The sequence below is a fragment of the Aythya ferina genome (genome assembly GCF_964211825.1).
Source record: "Aythya ferina genome assembly, chromosome: 2".
Lineage (NCBI taxonomy): Eukaryota > Metazoa > Chordata > Aves > Anseriformes > Anatidae > Aythya > Aythya ferina.
The window spans coordinates 21,176,715-21,203,524 of record NC_140297.1 but is presented as its reverse complement, the minus strand read 5'-3'; the positions used below and the strand labels follow the sequence as shown (position 1 = coordinate 21,203,524).

Genomic DNA, 26,810 nt, shown 5'->3' with positions numbered 1-26,810 from the left:
TGTAATTTGACATAAGAAAAGATGAAATCATCAGATTTATTTCAAAACAAAAAGGAATAGAGAAATGAAGTGTCCATAATGATATGGTGATGGGACATCAGTGTGAGAACTGTGAGTGATGAGCTAAAAAACAGTTTGGAAAGTCTAAGGTTGTATTTTTCAGGTGCTATGTTTTCCGAGAGAGATGTTTTGACTGCAGTTTTCTATAGGCTTGAAGAATCTAAACTGTTCCTTGTGCAGCTGAGATGCAGCCTGCCCAGGCTGGTGGCTGCTGTGTGCTGGGAGGGGCAGAGCTCCTTACTCTGCTGCTTGCTTCTGCCACGTACAAAATCCTGACATGAAGTGAGTTTATGCTGTTGACAGTACTTGGTGTTTTTATCCTTCCATATTTTGTTTTGTTCCAGTTACAAGGTGAATTCTAGCAAGATTGTAGTAAAAACATGTCTTTTAAATTTAATTTAGTAAATCTAAATAGAGTACTCTGAATCATACATAAAAAATCTAGTAGTATTAAGATCCCAAGGATGAAGCATCACCTTGAGTTTCACTGAAAAGTAGCCTTGCCTGCTTTGTTAAAATAACCTTCTTAATGCCCACTTCTTTCTCTGCTCTAAAGCATTTTCTTATTCTACTGCACACAATCTTCACTTACCTGACCCCTCTCTAAGGATTTTGGTGAACTTCAGAAATGTTTGTAGTGGGCACTGTTTTATGATAAGCTATTATCATTCTGATGGTATAGGAAGACCTCCATGTTCCCCAGTCTTTTAAGACTGTCTGATACAATATGTTTTGTGGGGAGGAACGTGCAGAACTTTTTCAATGTTTCTGTGTCAATATAGTTAGTCAGATTGTGTTCTTATATCATTCTTGGTTCCTAACACTGTATTACTATTAAAGCAGAACTTAGACAATTATTTTTCAACTGAATGTAATTTATTTACCAAGATAAATTTTAAAAAATATTGGTCAATGGTGAATATGAAATAGTTGAATGCTCATCAGAATCTCTGTTGTTGCACATACACCTAAGCATTTGTTTGGAAATGAGTCTGACTTGAAGAAAGCTACATACTTAAATCAGTTGACATTGATTTTTCATACTAAAATTGTCTTCAAGGAAATGTGAGGGAGTATAGAGTGCTGGGAAGCAGTTACAAATTTTCTTATGCTGCTGTAATTCATACTTCAAGGTTTTATATATTACTGCTTTGCTAATAAAAAAAATAAATCAGTGTGGTAGTCTCATAAGTGGAAGAGTTAAAAAAAGTTTTATCAAAAATACTAACTTTGAGTACTTTACACAAGGCAAGAGAAAACAGGGAAAAAAAAAAAAAAAAAAAAAAGTGAAATAAAAAAATAAGATGTAACAAAATCAATGATCTTTAAATGATACCAAGGTGTGCCAAGGAGACAACAATGAAAAAGAATAGAAGAAAAAATGTCATGGCACTTAGACAATAAGGACAGGTATATCCTGAAAAGTATAGTTATTGGTGTAATGCTCCTGGCTTCAATATCAGGCATAGCAGTGCCTCCTTTTAGCCTTGCTGGGCCCTCCTCTTTTTGTAGAGATGCAGATGTGAAGAAGTAACAAGTGCACCAGGGTCAGCTCTTCTTGTGCTGCATGGATGGTAGGATGGTGCACTGGACCTCATGCAGAAGCTAACCCTGTTGAATTTTTACATGGCATAATTAGAGACTGAATTTAGAGTATGGGAATGATGGTACTCTCCCCTGAGGCTGCAGCACTGCAGATGTCACTTTATTCCATGCAGGTTACAGCAAAGAGCTGAACTTGGATATATTTGTAAGAGTGGTCTTAATTTAGTAAAGACCTATTTGTTTGCAGGATCTGGTTTTATTTATATCATAAAGCTTAGTTTCCTGTGCTAAACCCTCAGCTTTATATCCAGGGTTAGAGATAATGAGCCCTAAGTGCAGCTCAGGCAAGGAGGTGCAAAATGGCCCTAAGCCGGATGGCCTCGGGACAATGACGTGACCTAATCTCAACTTTCCCCAGCTCTGCTCCAGTAGCCAGTGGGATGCTCAGTGCAACTCTTCTCCCTATGCTCCCCTGCCCTCGCTGGCCACTTTTCTGGGAGCCAGAAGGCAAATACTGCTGAAACAGCTGCTCTGTTCTAGCTGAGCCAGAGTTTCATTTTTATGCAGTCTGGAGACGCTAAACAAAATTATTACTTTTATCTTAAGCATTAGGTTGTATGCTTTCTGTCTGATACTCCCCTCCCCAATGTTGTGCTTGCATTTTATAATTAGTAATGCATTTTGTAAACATACAACAAATGAGTGAAGATGCTGCCCTTGCAAAGACTGGGTTTGGAATAAATGCTGAAACATAAAGGCTAAAATACTCATCTTTTTGACTTTTTTTCTCAAAAAAAGATATTGTTACTATTTGTATGTTGTAATACAAGCACAGTCAAGTGGAAAAAGTTTGGAAAATAAATTATAGCACTAGACAAACTGATTCAGTGGCATTGAAATGTCATTTCTAGAATTATCCGGCTTACTGGGGAGTGTTTCAAGGAATAACCTTCTGGCATGGCAGAATACAGTACAGGGATTAGACAGGGCTTGCTTGGTGGGCCAGATTCTGCCCTGTGTTAATTAGGATTGTGTGAGCATAAGTGAAGACAAGAACTGTGCTACCAATTGCTTTGTTATTTTTGATCTGTGTGGTATGTTTGGGACATTATTTTTACCTGTTAGGAGTGGTATCAGGGAAGGGAAGGGAAGGGAAGAGGGAAGGGAAGGGAAGGGAAGAGGGAAGGGAAGGGAAGGGAAGGGAAGGGAAGGGAAGGGAAGGGAAGGGAAGGGAAGGGAAGGGAAGGGAAGGGAAGGGAAGGGAAGGGAAGGGAAGGGAAGGGAAGGGAAGGGAAGGGAAGGGAAGGGAAGGGAAGGGAAGGGAAGGGAAGGGAAGGGAAGGGAAGGGAAGGGAAGGGAAGGGAAGGGAAGGGAAGATAATCAGATGATGTGCTCACAGAATTGTTTTACTAAGTCACAGTTACAGTTTAGTTTACAGAAATCTAGTGTATGTTTAGAACCCTGCTTTCCAGAGAAATGTGTTTGATTTTGACTTTGTCTAAGAAATGCTTCAATAATATCCTGTGAGCAGAACTTGGATTTTTGAAGGTTTTTGAAAACATCCTTACAGCATGATAGGATGCTTTTACAGAGATTTTGCAGAAAAGCAAGAAGGCTCCTAAGGAAGACACAGAATGAAAAATAGTTGTTCAGCATCTGGGATAGGCTACCTGATATAACAACCATCCCTGCTTGGGGTTGAAGGAAGGGAATAGAAAGTCAGAGCTAGACTTCTGGATTCGACTCCCAAGATGTGAGCAGAATAACATGAGAAGTTAAGATGGGCAAGCTTGACTCCAGAAGGTTAGCATGGGGCTTTGCACGCCTCCCTAATTGCTACTGAACAGTGTCAGAATGAAATACTCAGGCACAGCTTTTTGACTTTTGAATCAGTCCAAATGTAGAATACAGTATGCAGCACACTGCCTTGCACTTCGAGAGGCTGGAAGAAATTGGAGCTGATTATATAGCATTAATACTGTTATTTTCAATAATGTGCTTTTGATCTAGGAGTCTTTGCTATTTTTAAGAAATTAGATCAGAAGTTCAAGTGCTAAGAGGTACTATAACTGTGATAAGCTTCTAACATCATGAACTCAACTTTTGGAAGTGTTGCTAAAAGGATTAATGCAACTGAGCTAATGGTGTTCGGTGGGAGCTACCAAACAGCTTATTTAAAGGAGGATCTAGGACATAGAAGAAATACTCACATTTAAATTATTTTATGAAAAAAATAAGAGAATATATGAACTATATTTTACCCATTTCATTTCTACCTGAAGAAACGCCCTTCCGTGATGTTGGCAAATGGTGTGTGGATGGGAGTGAGGAAGAGAAATGCACCCAGCCCTGCCACTGAGCTAATGAGTGGCAGGTCATTTGGAGAGCAAACTGCTAATTTCCTGCTGATTTCCTGAAGTTTGCTGTGGGAATGATTGGGCCAGTTTTTAAAGAATTCATAATTCAATTTTGTAATTGTCTGGTTGGCAAGTATGTATTGAACATAACCAGATTTAAAAAACAAAAGCTATTGCTTGTAAAAACAAGCTTATTTTGTCTTGATATTGTGATCTGAAACAACTAATTTCAAGTTATTTTATAATTATTATTCATTTCTTCGCTGAAAAAAGGTGATATGAAAAGACTTAAAGCCAGATGTGTGTACCATTTTCAGCCATAGTTCTGCAAATACATTAGATATATATAATCCATGGAATTATAGAATAATTTATGAGTTAGGTTATACCAGTTTCCTTGTTTAGATAGTTGGAGAAATTTAATGATTAGCTATGCTTACTCTGTTTATGTTTATGTTTATTTTTTTATTTTTATTTTTTGGTACTCTATATGTAATTCTGTGTTAATTCTAAACATTTAATATTGTTATTCATAAGAATTCACATTTTATGTCCATCTTTATGGTATTTTTAAATAGTTTTTCTACTGGGAAAAAATGAGGACCTTTAAAATGAGTCCTATGATTAAAGTACAGGATTAGTTTGTATGTTTAAAAGTAGCAAATACACCAGAAATGACTAACTTTGATAATTTTTGCCAGCCGCCCATGCACCCTGAGATCATCAAGGAAGGTGCTGGCAGCTGTTTGTGTTAAGAGAGGATGGCATTTATGTCTCTTGTTAAATCCTTGATTGACGCAAACTGCCTAAATCTCTTTAGGAAGAAACAAGCACTGTGAGGCATGTTGGGATGGGTGGGCAGGAGACTTCTCTCATACACAGAGCAGTGCCAGGACAAATGTGTGTCGTGTGTTGCCTGCATGTATCTGAGGTGTTTTGCTGAAGGAGATGTCTGAGGAGTTGCAATCAATCCACTGTACACTGCCTTGGCCAAGCAGGCTGGATGGCTTGTGCAAGGGAGTAAACTTTGGCTCTAAAGGATTTCTTAAAATGTGATTGTACCTGAATTTGCTTACACAGTAAGATAAGGAGTAAGTTGTAAAAATGACAACTGAAATGGAAAATTATTTTTTTCTGATCTCTGTAGGAATTTCCTTTGATGGATCAATGATCCCAGGAAATTTGTTGTTTCTGAATGGCATTGAAGCATTGTGCTTTCTTTAAGTAAGCTGACCGTGTGCAAAGGGGAAAAACTGAAATCACATTTCTTAACAGCAAGAATATCTTTCTGTTTCTGTTTAAAGATAATGGATCATGACCCAAAGTGATACCTGGCTCTTGTCACTCTTTTGTGCATCCTTCCTCACTGAGGGGTGGGCTTGCCAGCTCAGCAATCTGTCAGCAAGGGGAGAGGATGGCTCTGAACACCTCCGTCAGAAGGGACCTGTCAAAAACATCCCACAAAGCAGATGTAAGACAAAGATGTTAGAGGTGCAGCAGCTTCCAAATGAACCTGAGTTTTCCAAGTACTTAAATGTTTTATATTCTCCATTGCAAATTAGTTATTTTTTGTCTGGTTTTATCTAATTGATTTACTATTGAAGTAATTTCACAAGTAGCTAGTCTGTCTTTAGTGGACAGGATTTCATAAGAAAACAAGGATTAAGATATATATTAAAGTGAATTATGTTGCCTGAAAGATCTCTGGAGAGGTTTCAGGTATTTAACAGAACAGGTCTGGTACTGTCAGTTAGTGCTTCTCCTTTCTCTTTGGTTAGTTTCTTACTGCCTGGGTGTTTTGAGAAAGTAGGATCTGGAGATGAGGTTTCCTTGCAGGGTTTTGTTTGTCTGGCTGGCTTTTGTGGAGTACCAATATAGAAAAATAATAAGAAAAAGTAAAACACTACTGGAAGGAAAATAAAATTAATTAGTAAATAAAAATTCAAAATACAATGCAAACAGCAAGAGATGCAGAGAGAGAAGAGGATGATGTGAGTGAGTGACAGAAGATAGAAGCAGAGAGAAGACAGAGAAAGGAATTAATCCAGAGTTGAAGGTGAGCTGTTAAACCAGCTTGAGTAACAGCTGCTATTGAAAACATGTGACATTAGAAATAAGCAGTTGTCATTTTAATCAGAAGTAATCTGAATGATCTAATTCTTAAAAAATCATTTTAAGACTTACAGATATTTGTTTGAGGTGATGTGGTTGAGAACTTAATGTTTTGAGATGTACCAAACTGAGATTTGGGATTCTAATAATAAGCTACCACTGAATAACAGTTCTGTAAAAAAAAAAAAATAAAAATCTGTAACTCGGGGTTCAGTGTTGTAACTCAGGGCTCACTGTTGTCAGACACCATGAAAATGAACTTCTGCTTTTCTGCACTGCCAGTAGCATGTGCAGAGTGCATGGAAAACAACACAACACAAACGAGTGCTTCATATCTGATTTCTATCTACTATCAATGAAAGAAAATGTAACTCAAAATTCAAAACCAATATTCAGATAAGTATTTATTTAGTTAAATTCTCAGTAGGTATTTCCAAACATCTACTGAAGATGTCTTCAGTGTCTATTGAAATCAAAAAGTTGAATTCCCTATTTCTTTCCCATCCAGGAGCTGAAAAAAGGGGGTCTCTCCAACCCCTTCTGCCTCAGCTTGGAGGCAGGCAGAAGATTTTGGATGGGCAGAAGGGTACAGAGCATGCCGCAGCCTCACAAAGGCTCAGGGATGCAGAGTGATGTGATTTTCAGACTTTTCTGTGTCTCTCTCAAGCCTATGAATTTTCTCCAGAAAGAATAAGTGTAGAAGATAGCTGCTAGTTATCTATATATTTTTTTTTTCTATGTATTTTTCTTTTTGCTTAGTCCTTTGTTTCAGATTCAAAAATGCTTCTGTAGGAAAATGTGTTCTTTTAAATATCCTTGTGTTTTACTTTATTCTCTTTTCTTCCTTAATCCCTTTCCCTTCTTTTATTTCTTTTACACAAGTAGCTTAATTGCATTTAGAATTCACAGCATTTCTTTTCTAGAGAGTACACCTCTACATCAGGAGTAAAACCTGGAATATCTGTTTTGTACCAGAAATAGCAAATGGAAATTACATTTTTGTTGTTTGTGTTTGTTTGTTTTTTTCTTTTTCTAGAAGCTTCTTTCTAGCAGCCTCTTGTCTAAATGTTGCCCAGCAATCCTGCGGCATTCACCAGATCTGGGACACAAAATCATTCTCTTAATTCCCGCCTCTGATTACTTTCTGCTTCTGACTGTGCTCTGGAGCTGATGCACGCAGATTTAGTAGGTTTGATTTGCTGCACCACTGAAACCTTTTATCGGCCAAGAATAATAAAATAAAATTAAACAACAAAAAGCCTGTTCTCTCAGCAAATTGCAGACTCAGAGCAGCCCTGTGTTGAGGGGTGCAGTTACCTGCTTTGCAGGTCCACTGGTGGCCAGCAGCTTCCCCTCCAGGAGAAAGCATGGTCATCTGGGAGCCTCAAAACTTGAAATCCTGTCCAGGTGACTCAAAGGCAATGTATGCCTTTATTTGTATTATAACATAGTGATCTGAATATTGACTGTGTTTACAAGGGGAATTAAACTATGTGTGGAAAGGTGAGAAAGGAAACAGTGATTGGCAAGTGTCAGTGTCACAAGAGGTTCATGGAAATAACACCAATTACAATGAAATGTGTTCTTTTCTTTTTTTTTTTTTTGATTGTTTTGTGTCTTTTGTTTCTTTGTTTGTTTGTTTTTTTGTAAGATGCCTGCGAGTGTAGCAGATGTGTGTGGTAACCCAGGCCTTAAACCACCATCACCTGCATTAAACTAACCAGGCATTTAAACATCAGTGCTGTGTCCAGCACAGTTTGGTTTTCTAAATCTCTTTCCACACACTTTACCAAAGCTTTATAGAATTAATTAACTGAACTGAGTTAAGGTGGACAGGGAAGAAGATTCAGAAGGAAAACACTGGGATAGCAGCGGTGCTCGAATCAGAGGGGAGGTTTCCCAGGCTGTGAGAGCCGTGTGAGGTGCTCAGTGCACAGCTGCTGGCCTCCCCTGCCTCCTGAGGCTGGCTGCCAGAGATGGAGGGCAGTCTCTGAGGAGAAGGCAGGGAGGTTCACCAGAAAGGCAGGTGTCTGGGCTGATGTTGTGCGGTGCCAGCTGGAAGGAAAGCTCTAGACAAACAGGTGAGGTTATAAAATGAAAATACTCCAGTTGGCTTAGGATCGATGGTGAAACGATCATCTGAGTGCACCTTAAAATATATTTGTGGCCATAAATGAGGCTTTGCTTTGCCTTTAGGAGTTGCTGAAGCTGTCTGGCACTCAGGCTGCTTCGGTCCTCGAGAGAGGAGGAGCGTCAGGCACAGGTTCCTGCCACAGCTCGACCATTGTTGAGTTGTCAGAGTGGTCCCCGGTGTGTGGTTGGCCTGGGCTACCCTGCAGTCTTCCAGACAGCTCTTTGGCATCATCTGTGAGGCAGCACAGGCCAGGTAGTATTTCTGTGAGGCAGTTTGGCTTCAGCCATCCTCTTCTGAAGGGAAAGAGCATTAGTTTAATACCATGGACTTTGCAACTCCAAGCCAGTTGGCTTTGGTTTGAGAGAATGGTTCAGGCACATTGGATTTATTGGTTTCCAGCACAAGGAGCCAGAAGTAGTGTCCTATACTGTAGTCACTGATTTATCTTCTGGGGCCTTGTAAGTGTGCTGCTGACTGCTAGGAGTGGATCAGGAGCTGAAGGAGCCAGGAGAAAAGTCCTGGTCTTCCTCCAGCCCTTGGAAGTCCCCTCATGTTCATTGAGAAAGTGCGACTGTTTTTGCCCTTCTATAAATGACAGGCATTTGCATGGTAGAGATTACATTTTAGCAATCACTTGTAAGTCATGTTGTGCTTGATAATTTACAGAGCACCAGCTTTTTTTGCTGTGTAATTTTCTTGGTTTACTCTATAGCTACTCTGAGATGCATTACCTAATTCCACTGTGTTTAAAAAAATAAGACTCTTTTGGTTAGATTGTTTTCCATATTCTTCTGCTTTTTAAAAATAATACTTTCTGCAGATATGTTGTGTACTGAAAGTGAAACTTTTCAAACAAAATACCAAAATTGGCTATATAACAATGTTTAATAGGAAGTGCAGTGTCTACTATTACTTCTGGTTACAGGCAAAATCAGGTTTAAAGCAGGGTATGTTATGTCCTTGGCTCTTGGAGAATATTAAGGAAGTAATCATGGGAAATAAATGGACTGAATTATATTAGGAGGGAAAATAAAATAACACTATCAGCTGAAGTCTCTATTTGCAGAGATAATGTAACCTTCTGGGCAGCTCCTGCTGTTGTGGGCTGTCCCTCTGCAGCTTGGTTCGTGGTGGAAAGCACTGTTTAATGCTCCAGGGAAAACTCCTTCCCATAACCTGGTATTTGACATGACTACCATTCGTATTGACCTATGTAGTTTAATAGAAATGCATACTAGTTCCTTGAATGTCCTTTTTAGTTTGTTTGTTTTTGCCCTCCTGTGTACAGTCATCTAAAGGGATTGCTCTAATACAACAAAAGGTGGCTTGTGGCTTTTTATTTTACCAGAGGGACAGGTAATTCAGTCCTTGATCACAAAACCAGAACCAGAGTTAAAAAAGAAAACATAAGAGCAATGAAAAGGAAACTTTAAGTATATTTAACACCAGCCTCCTTTCCTGGAATTCATTCAAGATTTTGCAGAGGCATCTCAGTCCTAAAGCCTTAGGGGCAGCTTAGCACCACTGAACGTCCTGGGAGCTAAGTTTCAAATTACCCTTTAAGCTAACTTTGGAAGCTGGAAAACTCCTTTTCTGTGCTTCTTCTTTTCTTCTTTCTTTTTTCCTTTTTTTTTTTTTTTTTTTTTCCCCTCATCAATGTAATTTAGCATTTGACATAAAATAAGCTCTACCAAGTTAGACAAAGGACTTACCTTGCGGTTTCCAACAGTCGGCAGTAGGAGAAATACAAAGAAATAAAAGCACAAAGCAAGCATCTAGTGATGCCCTTCCACAGTACAGTTTATTCCCCATGAAATATGGCAGAACTGGAATGGTGGTACTATTAAGTTAGGTACTACTAAAGATTTATTTCATGTGTACTCAGTGGTTCTCTATGCATTTGTATTGCAAGAACATGTTCACCTGGTTTTTGGGTTCATTTCTGTCATTTGTATGTTATTTACTCAAGAGAAATATAGCTTCTGAACTTTCACTGCAGATGGTTGTGATGCCTCAAGGTCTTTCCTGTGCTGTTCTGTGGGACTGATCAAAATGCAACAGTAAGAACACTTCTGCCTTGAGGAGTTTATCTGCATCTAAATTCTGTTTTATCCATTAATTACCACCTTTATTCTACTGTAAAAAAGCTTTCAACAATTTGAAAGATTGCAACACTTTGAAGATTGTTATAGTGCTGTGAAATCACTTATCAAAAGAAGTATTCTATGTACCTACTGAATTTCTGGTTCCTCAATCCTTTCCTTTCCTCTCATGCAGAGACTGTGATAAACTGTGCAAAAGAGGGATTTCAGCACTCTAAATGCCAGCTTTAACAACTTTCCCTTGATCCTATGTCAGTTTGAGGACTTGGCTATCCTGAGACAGAGGAGGTGCGATTTGTTCAACTGAAAGATGCTTCTGATCTTGTTTCCATATAAAACTTGCTATGCAGCAGAGGGGAAAACTGCAGGAAAGTCCTGACAATCTGGATAGACGTGGTCATATTGAAAGTGAGTGACGTATTGTGCATGTCTTACAAAGATGTCAGGCCTTTGTAGGGGGGTCTCTCACAGCTATCAATTACTCTGATGCGGTAGTAAATAGGGAAAAAATGTAAAATGGGAAAAATTACCCCTTCATCCTCCGGTGCTGGTACATTGTGAAGATAAATTCTTTTTGAAGATATGGTAGTGATGAGCATCTCAGAAAATTCAAAGAACAAGTTAACAGTCTTCAGAGCAATAAAAGAGGCCTGGGGCCCAAACACTGAGGAGAACAAAGAGAGAAAAAAAAAATATATATATATATATATATAAAGTAGCAGTTCAGTAAACATTCTCTGCACTGAAAAGTTTAGGAGTTGTCCGGAAATCAAAATATGATTAGGTAGGTGAGGAAAAGAGAATTCAATTAAAGCTGACCGAATGGTTAATTGCTTTATTTTGCAGTCTCACTAATCTTCTTTCAAAGTTAGCTCTGTGTATAATATATTTTAGCTTAACCTTGGTGTGAATGTTTTTTGTCATTCTTTTCCCACTTTAAAATGAAAACAACAACAAAAAAAAACATTAGACTGTTTATTATTATTAAAAGGAATGTTATTTGTTGTTGTTGTTGTTTTCTGTGTTACTTTCTGTTTTCTTGATCCTATTTGTATGTCTTAATTGGCAAGTAATTGCTTTCCTAATCCGGATAAGTAATGTTGAGCTGTGAACTGCAAAGTCACAGTCTTTTAGATTGATACTTGGAGACTCTGCTATTGGAGCAATGTCTGAGAAGGATCAATGAATATTCTGAACTGCCAGATGAATTAGCTATAACTCCTATTGGTATAGAAAGATAATCTCAGATATCTGTGGGCTGTAGCATTTCATGATAAATGTTTCTTCAACAGAGAATGTGAAATACCTGAAATAGAAGGAAATAAATAGGAGTGTGAATAATCCACTCTTATTGCACTGATAAAAAAAAATAAAAATAATTTAGAAATAATTTATCTTTAGTCACTTTAATGAATTGTACTCTTTTTCTCAAGAAACTCTCAGAGGACGTAATCTGAAGACTGTTCTCTGATTCACAGTAACCAGTGTTAGTAACCAGTTACTAGATAGTAGTTCTGGCATATCTAACTACTCAGAGAGACTAAATCAACAATACTTTTCTGCAATAGGAATACTGAATTCTTCAGAAGGACCTAGTGGTAATCTTGCTAATATTTTATTGTTTGTGTAGTTACCTAGTTACCACGATTCATATAGATATCCTTTTGTGATATTTTTATTGCTGGTAGGAAAAAAAAAAAAAAAAAGTAGCAACTTAACAAGAAATTATAATTGCTCTTTACTTCGGGGAAAAGTATGATTAATAAGAAAGATTATAACAGTTCACCATGCTTCTTCATTACATTTAGCTGAACTGTCTATTTTATGAAGAATTTTCACTGATTTATAGCAATCCCTTCCAACTTATATTCACATATTCACAACTGCATAACGTGGGCTATGCTATGGTAGTTTAGCTTTTATACCTTAGCATTAGGCAGCCGCTGAGCAAAAACACAAATTAGTCTAGAATTTGTACAGTACAGGGAATAATGTAGGAGAAGGGTACTGACCTTGGACCTTTTCCCTCCCAGTAGTTCCAGAAGCAGCAATAATGATCTGCTGTGTTTTTTATCCCCTGTTCAGAGATGGACATGAACTTGTTGAGCACAGAAATAAAAAATACACTGGAATACATTAAAGATATAGAAGATTGCATTATTTATTTCATTATTTTTTGGGAGAATATGTACTATATGTTCAGTTGAACTGAATTGTGTATCAGCTCTACTTTTCTGAAACACATGCTTCTGTTAAACAGAAATGAATTTATACATGCAGAAATTGTGTCTGTTTGAACTTGCAAAGTAGAAAAGGGCCCCAGATGTTACAGTTATGTAAGGGCCTAATCTAAAGCCAAGCAAAGAGCGCCTCGTGAGCTTCATATCATGCCAATAAGAATGTTTTCGGGAGAATTAACATCAAAGGAGATTTCAGTGAGCTGACATTGTCCATAGCTATTGTAAATGTAAAATCAAAATGTGTGCATGGACAGTGTGCCTTTATTCACTATGGCTGGAGTTAAATTTATACTTTAGCGGGGGAAATGTGACATGACTTACCTTTAATATAAACATGCTTCATTTAGATGTTAAGTACAACTGTCTGTTTCTTAAAGCTTTTTTTTTTTTTTTTTTTTTTTTTTTTGTGTATACTTTGGTAAAACTTACAATTTCTGTTTTTAAAATTGGAAGAAAAGGAGAAACAGAAGAATCCATGTTTATATCAGATTTAGACATATGGATTGACAAGTTACCAGGCTTTATCTAGTCATGTATTTTTCCATCAGCAAATGCCAGATAACATAATCCTTTATGAGGCAGTATTACAATAAATTCTCTTAATTTGTTTGCCATATGCTAAGAGTGCCCACATGTCTACATATAGATCAGTTGATGATGAGAAAAATTACTCATATTTCTAAAGTTTTATTACTTCTGAGATATTGCCTATTGTGATCTCTAGCAACTCGTTATCTGGTTTGTCAACAAGGATTTTTTTAGATAGGTATTCATTTTCAGCTTGGGGCAGAAAGAGTCCAAATACATCATTTTATCAATTAAAGAAGTAAAATAAAAATAGTACAATAAAATAAAAACAGACATCCACTAATGAGTTTCTTTTAGACTGAGTATTTAGGCTTTCAGTGCTTCTACTGACTTGTTTGGTCTATAATCCAAACATATAGTAAAATTTCATAAGGTTGTATTTAAAATTGATAGAAAGTTCTGATGAAAACACTGTGTAAATAGACAATATTTATATTTATTGTTAAAGCTACTTCTCTTCTCCATGAGTGCCATACAGGATTAAAGAATAAAGGAAAATAGTAGTCATTGGATGAATTGTGTCCCTATTCTATTAATAAAGACCTTACATTTTTCTGTAAGTGACTGAGGATCACTCACTTTTGTTCTAAGGCACTTTAATTAATTTGTCAGGAAATGCACAGCACACAGCTTTTAATAGACCTGGTACTTCCCAGGTGACAATTCACCCTCTTCGGCAAGAAAGGGCAGAAGTCAGCTGGCATTTTTCCTCTCTAGTTTTGTTACAATCTGTTGCTCAGAAGTTGTTTTTGTTTTTGATTTTTTTTTTTTTGATTTTTTTTAAGTATTTCCTATTCTGTGTCTAGAAGATTTAGGGAGATTAGGGAGATTTTGAAACTTTATGATCAGTACCAGGGAATTTCTTTGTTACTTTGTCTACAGTTTAAGTTATCTTTTTACTGTGTTTTCTAGTACAAAGTTCATATGTTTCAGTATTGTGATGCTGAAATTTGCCATAATTACAGCCTGGTCTTGAAAGCTTGGTTTTGGTGTTCTGTAAAATCTGCTGAAGGACAGAAAGTACGCCTCTGGAATCAGGGCTGCCCTGTACTAAATGTGATATTCCAGCTGGGACTATGATTGTGTATTCAGAACAGTTCTGATTTGCCCCAAAGTATTTGTGTCCCACAGCATGTGTTTAAACTCTTTAAGGATGTTGATTTTGCCAAAAAGCTAGCTCAGTAATTGTACTTAAAAAACAAACAAACAAAAAAAAACTTTATAACTTTATTAATATAGTATTGCATCAGAAATTGCTATACTTCTCACAGCCTTCTAAAATTGTAGCTTGGAGTTTTCTGTTTGGTTCCTCTGAAAAACAGTAGTGGTTTCAACATTTCCAGTTTAATAATGCAGCCTAGAAGTGCCTCCTGGAAGTCAAATTAAATTATACAAGCATTTGTTGATCTTCTGCGTATTTGTTATGTTTTCCTGAATCAATTTCACGTAAATAGAAGTATCTATTTCATGAGAAATAAATCTTTGGCTATCATATATATATGATAGGTCTCTGCTGATTTAATTCTACTGTTTTAATTTAATTTGCCATCTCAACATCTAAGATGAATATTGGCATCTGAAACTGTGGTAAGATTTTAACAATCCTGCATTCCCAGACTCTACCTTCCAAAAAACAACAAATGAGTAATCGTGTATAAACTAAAAACCAGATCTAGCTTCAGTGAGTTCGAATTTTTAATAATGTGGTATGCAGCTGTTGTAAATAATAAATAAAAAAATAAATCACATCTACAGTGATTTTTGTTGGGGGAAAGTAAAGAGGATAACTTTATATTGACCTTGGTACACCTTAGAAGTGACTGTATAAAAATATATGTAGAAACCAATTAATATAAATGGAAATCATTCTGAAGTCCTTATCTCTATATATATCTATATCTTATCTATATCTATATCTACATCTATATCTATCTATCTACCTATATATATATGCTTTGATTCTTGTAGTGAGAGAAGTAGGTGTCCCTCTCCAACTACCTTAGACTTTATAGAGTCTCCTTACAAAGTCAGTATTACGGGTTTGGCCTTTGGAAATGCAAAATGTTTTCAGCTCTCACAGACCAGTTTTGACTTGATGAGACTTTGCTTCACATACTAAAAGTCTGTCTCCAAGTACAATCAGAAGAGATTGCCTGGCTCACTGAGCAGCTGGAGCCCTCCAAAATGGTTGTGCTTCTGCTACTCTCAGGAGTCGCTGCCTTGTCATTTATTGTCTTGGTGGTAGCAGGGGCAGAAAGCTGGCTCCCTGCAGTTCTTTGTTCATACCTGTTGCTCCCTGTACCTTATTCCTCTTTGCTACACCTTTGGAAGCCTCTGAATAAATACAGACATTTATTCTTCTTTCTTCTTATTTACATTTACCCTATACTCTTAATTTAAGCTGGTTGACCCTAATCCTGCAAACTCTTAAACGCATTAAGGACCAATAATGGCATGCATGGGAGTTTTCCTGACACTCTGAGTGGACCAGCTAATGCATGGAAGTACTAGAATATGGATGTGGTAATTTTTATTTTATTTTATTTTATTTTATTTTATTTTATTTTATTTTATTTTATTTTATTTTATTTTATTTTATTTTATTTTATTTTTATTTTTTGGAATGGTAGCTTTTATAAGCAACCATAGTTGAGGTTCATTAGAATGTATCATCTGCTTAATTGTAGTCAAGCTTAATTTTCCTTTTATTTGGGAGATTTCCCACCTGACTTGAGATTTCCAACCTGACATACTAGTGCCTAAAATCTCTGTTCAGAAAGGGGAGAAAAAAAGTAAAAAGAAAATCCATATCCACAAACATAAATAAATCTGATTATCTGTTTTTCACATTCAGACACTTCTCCGTGAGTTGTTTATTACTGCATAGCTAGTTGTTGGACGTTAACAGGAGTCCATGTGCGCTGCAAGGCATGCATCTGAGATTAATAAAACGTTGTATTACTCCAGCAAGTGTGCAGGCTTCTTTCCTAAAGCGTCAGACGTTGCTGGGAGCACAGAGCCCTCCCACTCCTACTTGTTAATTGCTGGTGACGGGTTCTCTGCTGAGCTGTAACCTAACATAGGAACTGAATCAGATCAACAGCTGAGAGAAATCTCCAACAAAGAGTATCACTTTGTATAGGCAAAAGGTTGGCATTTTAAACCAGGCCTTAGGAGGAGAAGAAACTCAAATGTTGGTTAATGCAGGCTGATTTGCTGGAGTTTTTGCCAGTTTGTTGCTCTGTTTTGGAGATTTCACTCCTGGAGGAAGTGTTGCTGCTGCTGGAAGGGCTGGCCCACTTGGAGCAAGCCTGACATGCTCGACAGACGCCTGATGGCTCCTCAAGCTAAGCACGTTATGCTGGGGGTAAGCATATGCTGAAGGAGTGCAGGCCAGATGCTGGGGAGAGCTTTAATTTTAATATGAAGTGTACAGGCTGGCTAACAAATTAACTTAATTGCAATTAAATTGTTTCACTTTGCTCTCATCTAGCCAATAAATAGTGTTTAAAAATGTGCCTGCCATACAGTGGAAGTCCAAATTATACTTTTGAGCTTTTTCTTTTTTTTTCTTTTTTTTTTTTTTTCTTTTTTTTTTTTTTCCTTTTAAACAGGTACTAAATTGCTGTCTTTCTGAAAAACTACAACTACTGGAGTTGAGCAGAAGTGAAAGCCTGGCTGCTGCTGCGAGCGCTTCTGCCTGTAACCCTGTTAACCATAGCTGAAATGAAGTAGCTTGCTGTTTGTCCTGTGCTCTTAGGATTGCGCTAAACGATTGTTTTCTCCTCAATTTGAGAGCAATGGGACTCTCTGCTGGCAGTACTTTGAAGTACATTCTCTGGACAGGCACAAGTGTTATGCTCTGATATTTCTGCTTTGGGTTGGGTTGTACAGCTGTCACAAGTGTTGGTTTGGCAGCATCTTCCCAGGTGTGTGTCCCTAGTGCCAGGGAATGATACCAGCAGGTATCCCAGCACCAGCAGTGCTTCTGAAATAAATTATAAATGGACAACAAATATGTTTTAAAAATTGTAATTGGGTGTGCATGGTTTTCCTTTTTGTGCCATAGGAAACAGAGGATGGAGATTTAAAATAGTAGAAATAACGTATTTCTGTAATAGTAAAAACAAACTTTAGCCAAATGCTTGGATCAAAAACTTGCTATATGAGAGATTTGAATATGGTTGCAGTGAAGAAGTATACCAGAGGCATGATGGTCACTTTTCAGAGTTATTCCAACAAAGCTCAGGGACAGTGCCTTGTGTAACAGCTGTGCTGCATCTCTCTCCCTGATGGAAAACAACTCTGAATTGTTCCTTTCTCTGGATTATTTGGGGATCTCCAAGTGGAAAGCGGAGTGATTATTGCTAACTTCCCTTCTGTACACCCATGGACAACTGCTCTTCACTCAGGATCTAAATCCACACCTATGTTTGGGGGACAGAGGGGACTAATTCATCAGATATAGGCATGTCGTGATGTAGGAAGGTATACAACTGTTGTCTGCAGCTACGCAGAACTGTTTTTGGCATAGATGTTCAGGATAGTGGAAATCAGCTATTACACTTGTAACTGTACCTGCCTTTTGCATCTTCTATTATTATTAACATAGTTAAATGCTTAATTCTTTAGGTCTTAATATATCTTTTCCAATCACTTCTTAAAAATTGTGATGAATTAGTGTCTTTTGGCATTCTCCTACAATCCCAGTACAGTTACAAATGGAGAAAATCTGGGAGATTAATTCTGTATGGCAGCATGAAGCAGTCTTGAGCTCTACCATCATAGAGGTGCTGGTGGAAGGAGGAGAGCCACTGCTTGAAAGGGCGAGGGGGCCCAGGGGGCTATGCTGTAGATGTACAGGACTTGTGTAGCAAGAAAGCTGGATAGGTAAAACGGAAGACGGGTGGAAAGGAATAAAACTTGACTAAAGCAATTCATCAACATTCATCGTGCGGATTTCAACTTCATGACAGACCCTTAATAAGAAGAATGGACTGGGGAAAGGAAGAAAAAAACAAAAAACAAAGAGGCAGTTTTATCTGTGCAGCTTAATCTGCGTTTCTGAACATTTGGTCAACCCTTCTTTCAAAATGACAGTTGAGGACTCTTCTTTTCCTGTTCCCTCAGTTTTTCTCCTAGTTTTTGGATATGTTTTGAGAGGGAGTGGACTGTTTAGCTTGGCTGATATGAATTTTGGCTATAGTCACTCATTGTTCAGAAGCATTTTATAGAAAACTGTGCTGGCAAATTAGCTTCTTTTCAGCAGTAACAATCTGCAAACACTACATAACTGAAAAATGTATTGTTTAGGTGGCTAAGTAGAAATCAATGGGAGGATTGGGAAGATTAAAAGATACAGCCTGATTTCTCTTTCATATTTTTGACATGTATAATTAAGTACAGTGACTACTGGTGATAGTCTCTTAATGACAGATGTCCCTTGTAACAAGTTAACCACTGAGGTATTCTAGTCAAAATGTTACAATAAGATAAAATAATACTTATTGCATAACCACTGACATGTTTTCACCACCAACACAGTCCTTGTGACACAAAATTCTACAATATGGAAAGTTCTGTAACTGCCAGAAACTGTAAGCACATCAGGCGCAGTAATTCCTTATGGTCTGCTGAGGCTGTCATTGCATCGCGGGTGAAGTGAGGACACAGTGAAGTGATATCCTGACTTTTGTCAATTTATCCCAATATTCCTGAATTTGTTTTCAGCATCAGTGGCGTATGAAATTTCTGCTGCTGTTTTTAGTTCAAATTGTAATGAACAAGCCTTGAAATTCATAAAATCAAACAGGTTAGTTTTGTTATTTTCTTACTAGGATGGACAGTGCAGAAATGCAGAATAAAAAGGGTGTGAAAGAAGGGGAGGTAAAGGGCCTTTAAACTTCCATTACATTAAGGTTTACATTTAAACCTCAATGTTTACATTACATTGAGGTTACATTTACATTACCCAGTGGCTGTTGAGCCACTGGGCTGCTCTCTTGTAAAGTGATTTTTTGCTATGAGATAAAATGCAGAAGATATAATTGTGAAAACAGGTTTTCTAGTTACATATGCACATGTGATTTTTGCAGTCTCTTTATTACTGATCCCTACAATCCATTTTTATAAGTACGGTATTTCTTTACGTATTTTAATGCTCCACTGTTTCTGTGCATGCACTGCATGAAAACATACTTACATTATGCTTGCAACTGCTTAATAACAGCAATCAATGTTCTGAGAAAAGAGTATAAAAAAAGTATATTTGTTTACATTGTTGCTCATGCAGCATTTTACATTTAAACAAGCTTCTGAGTATTAAAGCGTATGGACAGTCTTTGTGTAACAGCTCTGAATTTTAGGTTGGTTCCCTAAAACAAGATTTATGCGATCCCACTTTCCATCTGTTAGTTGTGCTTCTCTGTAACTTCAGTCCAATGGCCAATTTAAATAAGTCTTACAGAAGTCTCAGAGTTACTGAGACCTTCTTGGGGGACTGGCTGAAGCTGCTAAAGCTATTTGCTCCACATGCCAGTGTTTAAGTCAAGGCTCTCTCTGGGGGTCTTCTGGCATCTAAAAGATAGCATCCTGCCAGCTGATTAGCACAAATTTAACTCCAGAGTAGCTAAACCAAATGCTGTGTCTTGTTCAACCAGTAACTCATGGAACGAGAAGTGAAGTTTGGTGAGGGGAGGGGAACTGAGTGTGCAGAGCATGTGGTGTGTAGGGAAATGAGAGCGAGCTAAAGGTATTGTGGAGGTGTGAGTGGGAAACCAGGCTTCATTACTTCTGCTGTTCACAAAACAACTTGTTTTTCTGCAGCTCGTCATTAATGATACATTGCATTTTGCAGTTTTTTAATGGATTTTTTTTTTTCTCTGAATCTTTTGAGGCTGCTGAAAAGATGCTGACAGATTGACAAGTTAGAATACTCGTTGCTTAAAAATTATTAATTTGACAGTAAACTAAATTTGTAGACTATTAGTATCAGAAAATCATTTTTTAAGATATGATAACAATTCTTGGTAAAAGTTAAATTTCCTTTTGAATGGGCTTGTTCTTATCCAGGTGTGTCATTGGTAGGACTTGCTCCCATTGCGATAGTTTTCACTCAGCATCTTCTCAGTCTGACAAAGTCCTCAGTAAAGTAAGCATCATCATTTCCATGCAATTTGTACTTGGTCAAAGCTTTTCTTTGCAAATTTGTGAGACCCAGACATGCATAGGCTTTGTTTTTCACCTTATGAAGAGACTATGATTTTGCTTACTTAAGCACCACTCAGTAGCTATGTTTCATTTGAAAGATTTTGGTGGTTTCTCTTTGTCATATCCACATACACTTTATTATTATATGATAATAAAATAGGCATATATTTCCTTTTTTTTCCTTTCTAATATCGTAACAATGGAAAAAAATGGATTTGAAAGAGTAATCTCGTCAGTATTTGCTCTCTAAAAACTAATAGATTGTAATATAAGGTATTCAAAAATGTAAGATTTGAAGTCTAAGTATTGCTTTTCAACGTTATTTCCAGCTCATCTTGGAAGCAGGATCACTGTGTACAAGGAATGAGTTACCAATGTGCTTAATTAGGTAACAGTTTCAGGAGCTCATGCTACAGTGGAATGCTATAAAAGTCAATTTCAAGCTAAGCACTTTGAGAACTTTCTGCCAGATTTCAAGTAAATTGGTGAGTTCCCAGAACATTGTGATATTTCTGGCTTTCATATTTTCTGGCTGGATATTTTCTGTTAAGAAAATATGAGCAGCTTCTATTGCTGTGCTTTCAAATGAGTCTCAGCTTTGTTATAATTTGTATAGACTTCGTGTAACTAGCAGCATAATTGCAGAAATCTTTTGTTTCAGGCGGAGAAGCTTAAGGTTTCTGAAGTGAACTGCTTGAGAGAATCTTTTTCTTAAGTTTTAAAAGCAACTCTGCATTGATGCTGGCTTAGTGTAAATCCATTATTCAGGTCATCTCATGCCCAACATGATAAACTCCTTAGGTTCAGTTTTGTGATGATAGGAGAGGAGAAATTAATGTAGCTTGGGATTAAAATAATGTTTTTATAGGTTACTACCATATTAAGATAAACAATTATGTATTTGATTAGAATCTTATGATATTCACTTTTTGTTGTCATTGTAGTAAATCAATTGTTTAGTAAACTTTTTGTACTCAGTAGGAGTTTCTTGGTGACTGCAGAAGTCGTCACCAAACTCACCTTAGTGTCACATATCTGAACCTGAAAAATGTGTGGAGATGTCTGCTGAAACACCAGAAGGTTCACCTTTAAAAGACCAGCTGAGGTGTACAAAGTTCAAAAACCTCTCTCAGAGGATCATGACCTTGCAGTCTCAGGTTAAGAAGGCAAACCCAGTAGAGAAATATAGTTTGAGGTACACATTTTGAATTCTCAGCAATGACAACACTGAAGAACCAGGATGTTTGAAGCACTTATTTAATCAATGTTAACTGTGAATTGTAGCAACAGGGAATTAAAAAAATGTACAAAACAGAAAATTGTAGTTTAAAAATCACAAATTTATTCTGATCTAAAAGAATATAACTGACTTGGAAACAATATATATATTTTCAGTGTAGGAGAGAAAAGATTCTGGAACCCTATCCCTTATATTCAGGATCTAACACTTTTACTCCCTGCCAACGAGATTTCTGTTAATTAGGGTGGACAGGGCAGCAGGACTGCAAGTATATTACCTGCTGCATTTCATCAGGGGAGTTCTGAAAATGCCTTTCTCACATATTGCATTAAATCTGTGCATGGTATAACTTAACTATTCAAATTATCTCCATTACCTTACTAACTTCTCGCTTCACTTAGCAGACTGCTTGTTCTGACTCTGCTTTCACCGCAACACACTGAGAGTTATAGTTACTGCTCCTATTAGCCAGGGTTATGCTTCTGGCTCCCTGCTCATTAAACTGAAGTATGTTTCTGCAGTGCCAGGGTGACATTCATACTCAGAGGTGCGAGAGGTCATTACAACAGCACATATGCTGCCTAAATTCCACTTAATTCCTATTCTGAGCTCTGAAGTGGGTCTCAAGTGATACATAGTCCTTTCTGCCGAGCAGAGTTTTTCCAGCTTTTGCATTGCACCAGAACTCATTTCACTGGAACTCGTTAAATTGTACAAACCAGTTCTCACAAAAATTAAACATAATTAATAACGCTTCTAGGGGTGCCAAAAATGCAGGCACCAGAAATATTACAAATATAGTAAAAATTAGGAATGGGAACTGAGATTTGAAGACATGATGAGGCCAAAGAAACCACATTTGGTGAGAATCAATAACTTAAATTGATGGAAATATGGAATGATGGCTTGTGCCAAAAATGAATAAACAAAAGCAAATTGAGCCAAAATGCCTTCTGTGGCCTGCTGTTATAGCTCTGCTAATCAGATATGCTTTCGCTTCTGAAATGAGAACAGAATGCAGAGTTATCAATAGCTCAAGTTTTACATGGACTTTTATAAATATGACTTTAAGGTATGATTGGGTTTGGTATATGAATTAGTGCCTCATTTTAAAAAACAAAACAGTTTTAAAGGACCCAGCACTTGGACTGTTCCACTGTGAAATATCGCTTGATAAATGAATGTCCTGAGGACCCAGAGGACAACCTCTAACTTTAGCATAATTTTCAGGATGTGGAGATGTGGCAGAGGTAGTTAATATGGCAGTTCATGGTGGCTTCTGTACAAGGCTACAAGCCGAAGGGATTCCCACAGTCGCTCCTCAGTCACTAGCGCTGGGAGGTCAGTGTTTGGTGATCATCAAGTTGCCTGAGGCACTTGAAATATAGTGTGCACCCATGAGCAGACATGTTCCATATATGAGAGTTGAAAGCCTCTCACTGGGAATAAATCCCAGTTTTAATTTAATGTAGCATTTGATGTAGCAGATCAGCAGCATGTACTGGTGACTTTAAAGAGTTAAATTGCTATTTTTTCAGTGGAAATCTGTATTTTCTAAGGAACATTAGCCACCACAGGCTATTTTTTCCAAGTTGTATAGATTTTATATATTTTACTTCAAAGATTGGTTCTTATTATTGCTGTTCTTGTGCTCCAAAGCATATACATTTCTCTTCTTGCAATTATTTTTTCCCCAGCCTCATAAAGCTCTGAGAAAGGTTACAGCTGTTTCAGAAATGTTTGGCTACACTTTGAGTTGCACGTGTCTTAGACCAGGAAGGGCATGTTGACCACTTGACTTGCTCCTCAAGTTTGTATCCCCATTCTCTATGCTTCACTGCTGCAAGACTGAAAGAATATGATATTCCCCATGACTGCACTATATTAAAACAAACAGACAAAACCATACAAATAAATCTTGCCCACATATGGGAACAATCACCTGTGGACCAATCTTTCACCTTCATAAAACCTCTCCAATATCAGGGTGATGCAGAGGACCTATAATAAACTAAAATGGTACCAAAACTTTGCTATGTTCCTCCTGACTCTCATTGCAAGTTGGGTTAAATGTTTTAGTATTTGACTGCAAGAATGACAGCCACTTGTAGCTTGTTATTTCTGTGACACTTTGAGAACATGCTCATGTTATCTTCTAATGCAGGAGGAGATAGCATGTGCCCTGAATGTATGTATATTTGCAAGATGAGAAGTCTAGTCTGCTGTTAATGTTATCACTGCTGTAGCCTGAAATAGAAAACTGCAGGCAGATTGGATTGTGTTAGAGAATGGTAACCATAATAACCAATAACAATCTGCAAATGATAAGCAGCTTCAGTGTTTAAAAATAAAATTGAAATGGCTTTCCAATAGTTCCATGGGCATACTTTCAAACTTTATTATTCATCAATTGTAAGGTTGTTATGGGGATCTAAGATGTGACAATAATCTTAAAGAGGTCTTTAATTATGGCATCTTCATTTAGTTGCCATTGTTTAGTAATATACCTGAATGAAATAGTATCTCATCAAATAAAATGTTACTTATCAACCCTTTTTCAGATGTACACCATATGTAGAACATTAAAAATATCCTATGTAGTGTATGGACTTTTATGTAAGGAGTGAACTTTAAATTTATGTATATGTAATACAATACACTGAAAAGAAATACAAAGTCTTCTGGATTTGAATGCAGAGCATCTCTGTGGTTTGGAGTCTGCATCATATTCTGGGATGCTGCCCAACACTTCTGAAATGAAAATCTAAGAAAAAACAATATCCAGTGAACCTTTTAATTGATTCAAACTATGTATTTTCAGGAGGTGCTTTAAAAAGAAAGGAAGGTGTTATCCAAGAGAACTGGAAGAAGAGGTCTGTGTCGAGTTGTCCTCCCCTCCCACCATAATTTACAGATAGGAACATTTAGCAGGGGCTGAATTATGTACTGGTAGTGAAAGGATATGAGCCTTCGTGCAGCAGCGTGGTTCTCTGACCAATTCTAACTCTTCTGGGTTAGTTTGCTTCCAGTCTCCTTTGCTGAGAGAGTCCGATCCACTTCCATAAAGTACTCAGATACTTCTTAGAACACAGTCTCATTTCCTTGTTGCTTTAACTACTGGGACACTGATTGCTTTGGTAGTTCATTCAAGAAGTAACTGGCTATAGGAATTGAAGAAGACCCATTCTTCAAAACATTCCTAAGGACAGGAACACACAGGCTTCAGTTTCTTTTGGTAGCTCTTTCATGGATCAATAACACTTCTGGAGATGCAATTGGGCACAGTTTATGCCAATGTAAATGCAGTGCCCACAGTTTTAGTGAGCACCATAGGAGAAAATGAATGGGACAGCTAAATTGCTAAATTTCATTGGAAAAAAATGAAAAAATTACTTGCTAATTATCGTTTTCCAATTTAAGTAGCACTGTTAAACACCTATGTAGTATTGATGCAGGAGAGGATAGTTTGGAAGACAGGTAATTGAAGAGAAATAGCTCTTGTTCTTCAGTCTTGTATGTGAAAGGGAATGAATTTTCTGGAGTTTTCTGCCACAGGTAAATGAAAAATGAAAATAGGAACATTGCCAACATTCCCTTAAGCATGAAGCACTCCTTGTGTTTACAAGAAAATTCTTGTTGCTAGCTGTGCAAAAGAAAGTTACAAGCTATTGATGCTCTTCACTGGGATTTGAATGTGAATCTGAATTAGGTAAGAGGGAGTCAATTGCTTTCCATTAGAGTTCTTGAAGGAAAAAATAATTGTTACTACTGGATGCAAGTTGAAAGATTTGTGTTTATCAAGGAGCGTCTGTTTAGTCTATTAACCTTGACAACCGTGTCAGCAGTTTTTTCTGTTTGTTTTCCCAAAGGCACTATGTTGAAGTAGTATGATATACAAGGTTATTTATAGTGGAGACGATTCATAGCTATGCTTAAAAGACATGGGTCAGAGTTTAAATACTGGAGTTGAATGCTGTCCTAGACAATTTGAAAAGTCATTATGTTTAATCTTTCAAAAGTAAAATCAAGGGGTGGAATCAATAACATCTCAGCATGAACTAGATTTTATTTATTTTTTTTTTTAATATATACAAGTTTGTTATGGTTTCACAGGTTTCTTGAGGTAGGAAGGCACCTCTTGAGATAAGCTAGTCCAATTGCCTGCCTGGAGCAAGGTCAGCTAGGGCTGGTTGCCCAAGATCAGGTCCAGGCAGCTTCTGAGTATTTCCAAAGATGGAGACTCCACAACCTCTCCAGACAACCTGTTCTAGTGCTCAGTCACACTTACAGTAAGAGGAAAAATATATTATTTTTTTTCCTGATGTTGCATCTGAATTTCTTGTATTTTAATCTGCACCCATTGCTTCTTGCCCTGTCACTGGGAATCACTGAGAAGAGTCTGGCTCTGTCTTTTTTTACTCCTTCCCATTAGGGATTATACACATGAATAGATTTGTATGAAAGGAACAAAATTTACAAAAACAAACAGAGCAAACAGTCCACATTCATTGACACACCTATGGTTTAGATTGCTTACCTTTATTAACAGATGTTTCATATTGCTACTGCTGTCCTTGATTCCATGGATGAGTAAGGACTACTCTACAAGTAATTGAACACATTAGAACACTTAAGAGATAATTTCTTTTATTCTTGTGATTTACTCATCATTTCAGACTATAGTCTTGACTCTCATGGCCAAGCCTTCAGGTAGCTTGTTTTTCTTTAGTCTGAAGGCTGAATCTTAAGGTGCAGTCTGGATCAAGTTGTGTTTGTTTTCCTGTGTAGCTCTTTGTCACACATACTTAAAAGCATGTGTCATGCTGGAAGGTACCAGTGGAGGAGAGGAGTAATTCCACACTGTGGCAGACTCTTTTGCTTTGTTTCCACATTCTTTCTTTGCAGAGCTGTTTCTGTCCTTTTGTCACTCTGTGTTTATTCCAGCTCCATTGATATCCTAAACTTGCTTTCTTGCTGAATTCTCTATCCTATAGGATTTTAGGTAGTCCCTAATTGGTTGATCAGGCAGTTCTCCTCGGGCATCCCAGTTCTGGGTCAGCATCTTTCTGAGCTGCTCCACGGTATTCCCCTGTTCCCTGGTTATCCTAGCCTGGCTTTAGGCTAGTCAGCTAGCTATGCAGGTCTTTCCAAATCCTATTGGATTCCATGCCCTACCTTGAACACTTTTATCAGTCAATCTTCATATGTCTGCTGGCCTAGCTT

General features: G+C 37.4%; 1 protein-coding gene across 6 annotated transcripts in view; it reads left to right on the top strand.

Moving 5' to 3' along the window:
* The window catches only part of CACNB2 (calcium voltage-gated channel auxiliary subunit beta 2), a 242,140-nt gene that overhangs the window by 109,212 nt on the left and 106,118 nt on the right, over positions 1-26,810 (top strand). The window contains exon 1 of one of the 6 annotated variants that reach the window (XM_084511423.1): positions 16,243-16,505. The exons of 4 other annotated variants lie outside the window; for them this stretch is intronic. In XM_084511423.1, coding sequence (XP_084367549.1) covers positions 16,455-16,505 — 51 coding nt within the window. In that variant the 5' untranslated portion in view covers positions 16,243-16,454. Of the gene's footprint in view, positions 1-16,242; positions 16,506-26,810 lie in introns of those variants that run through there. One more of the 6 variants, XM_084511424.1, reaches the window with a different exon arrangement.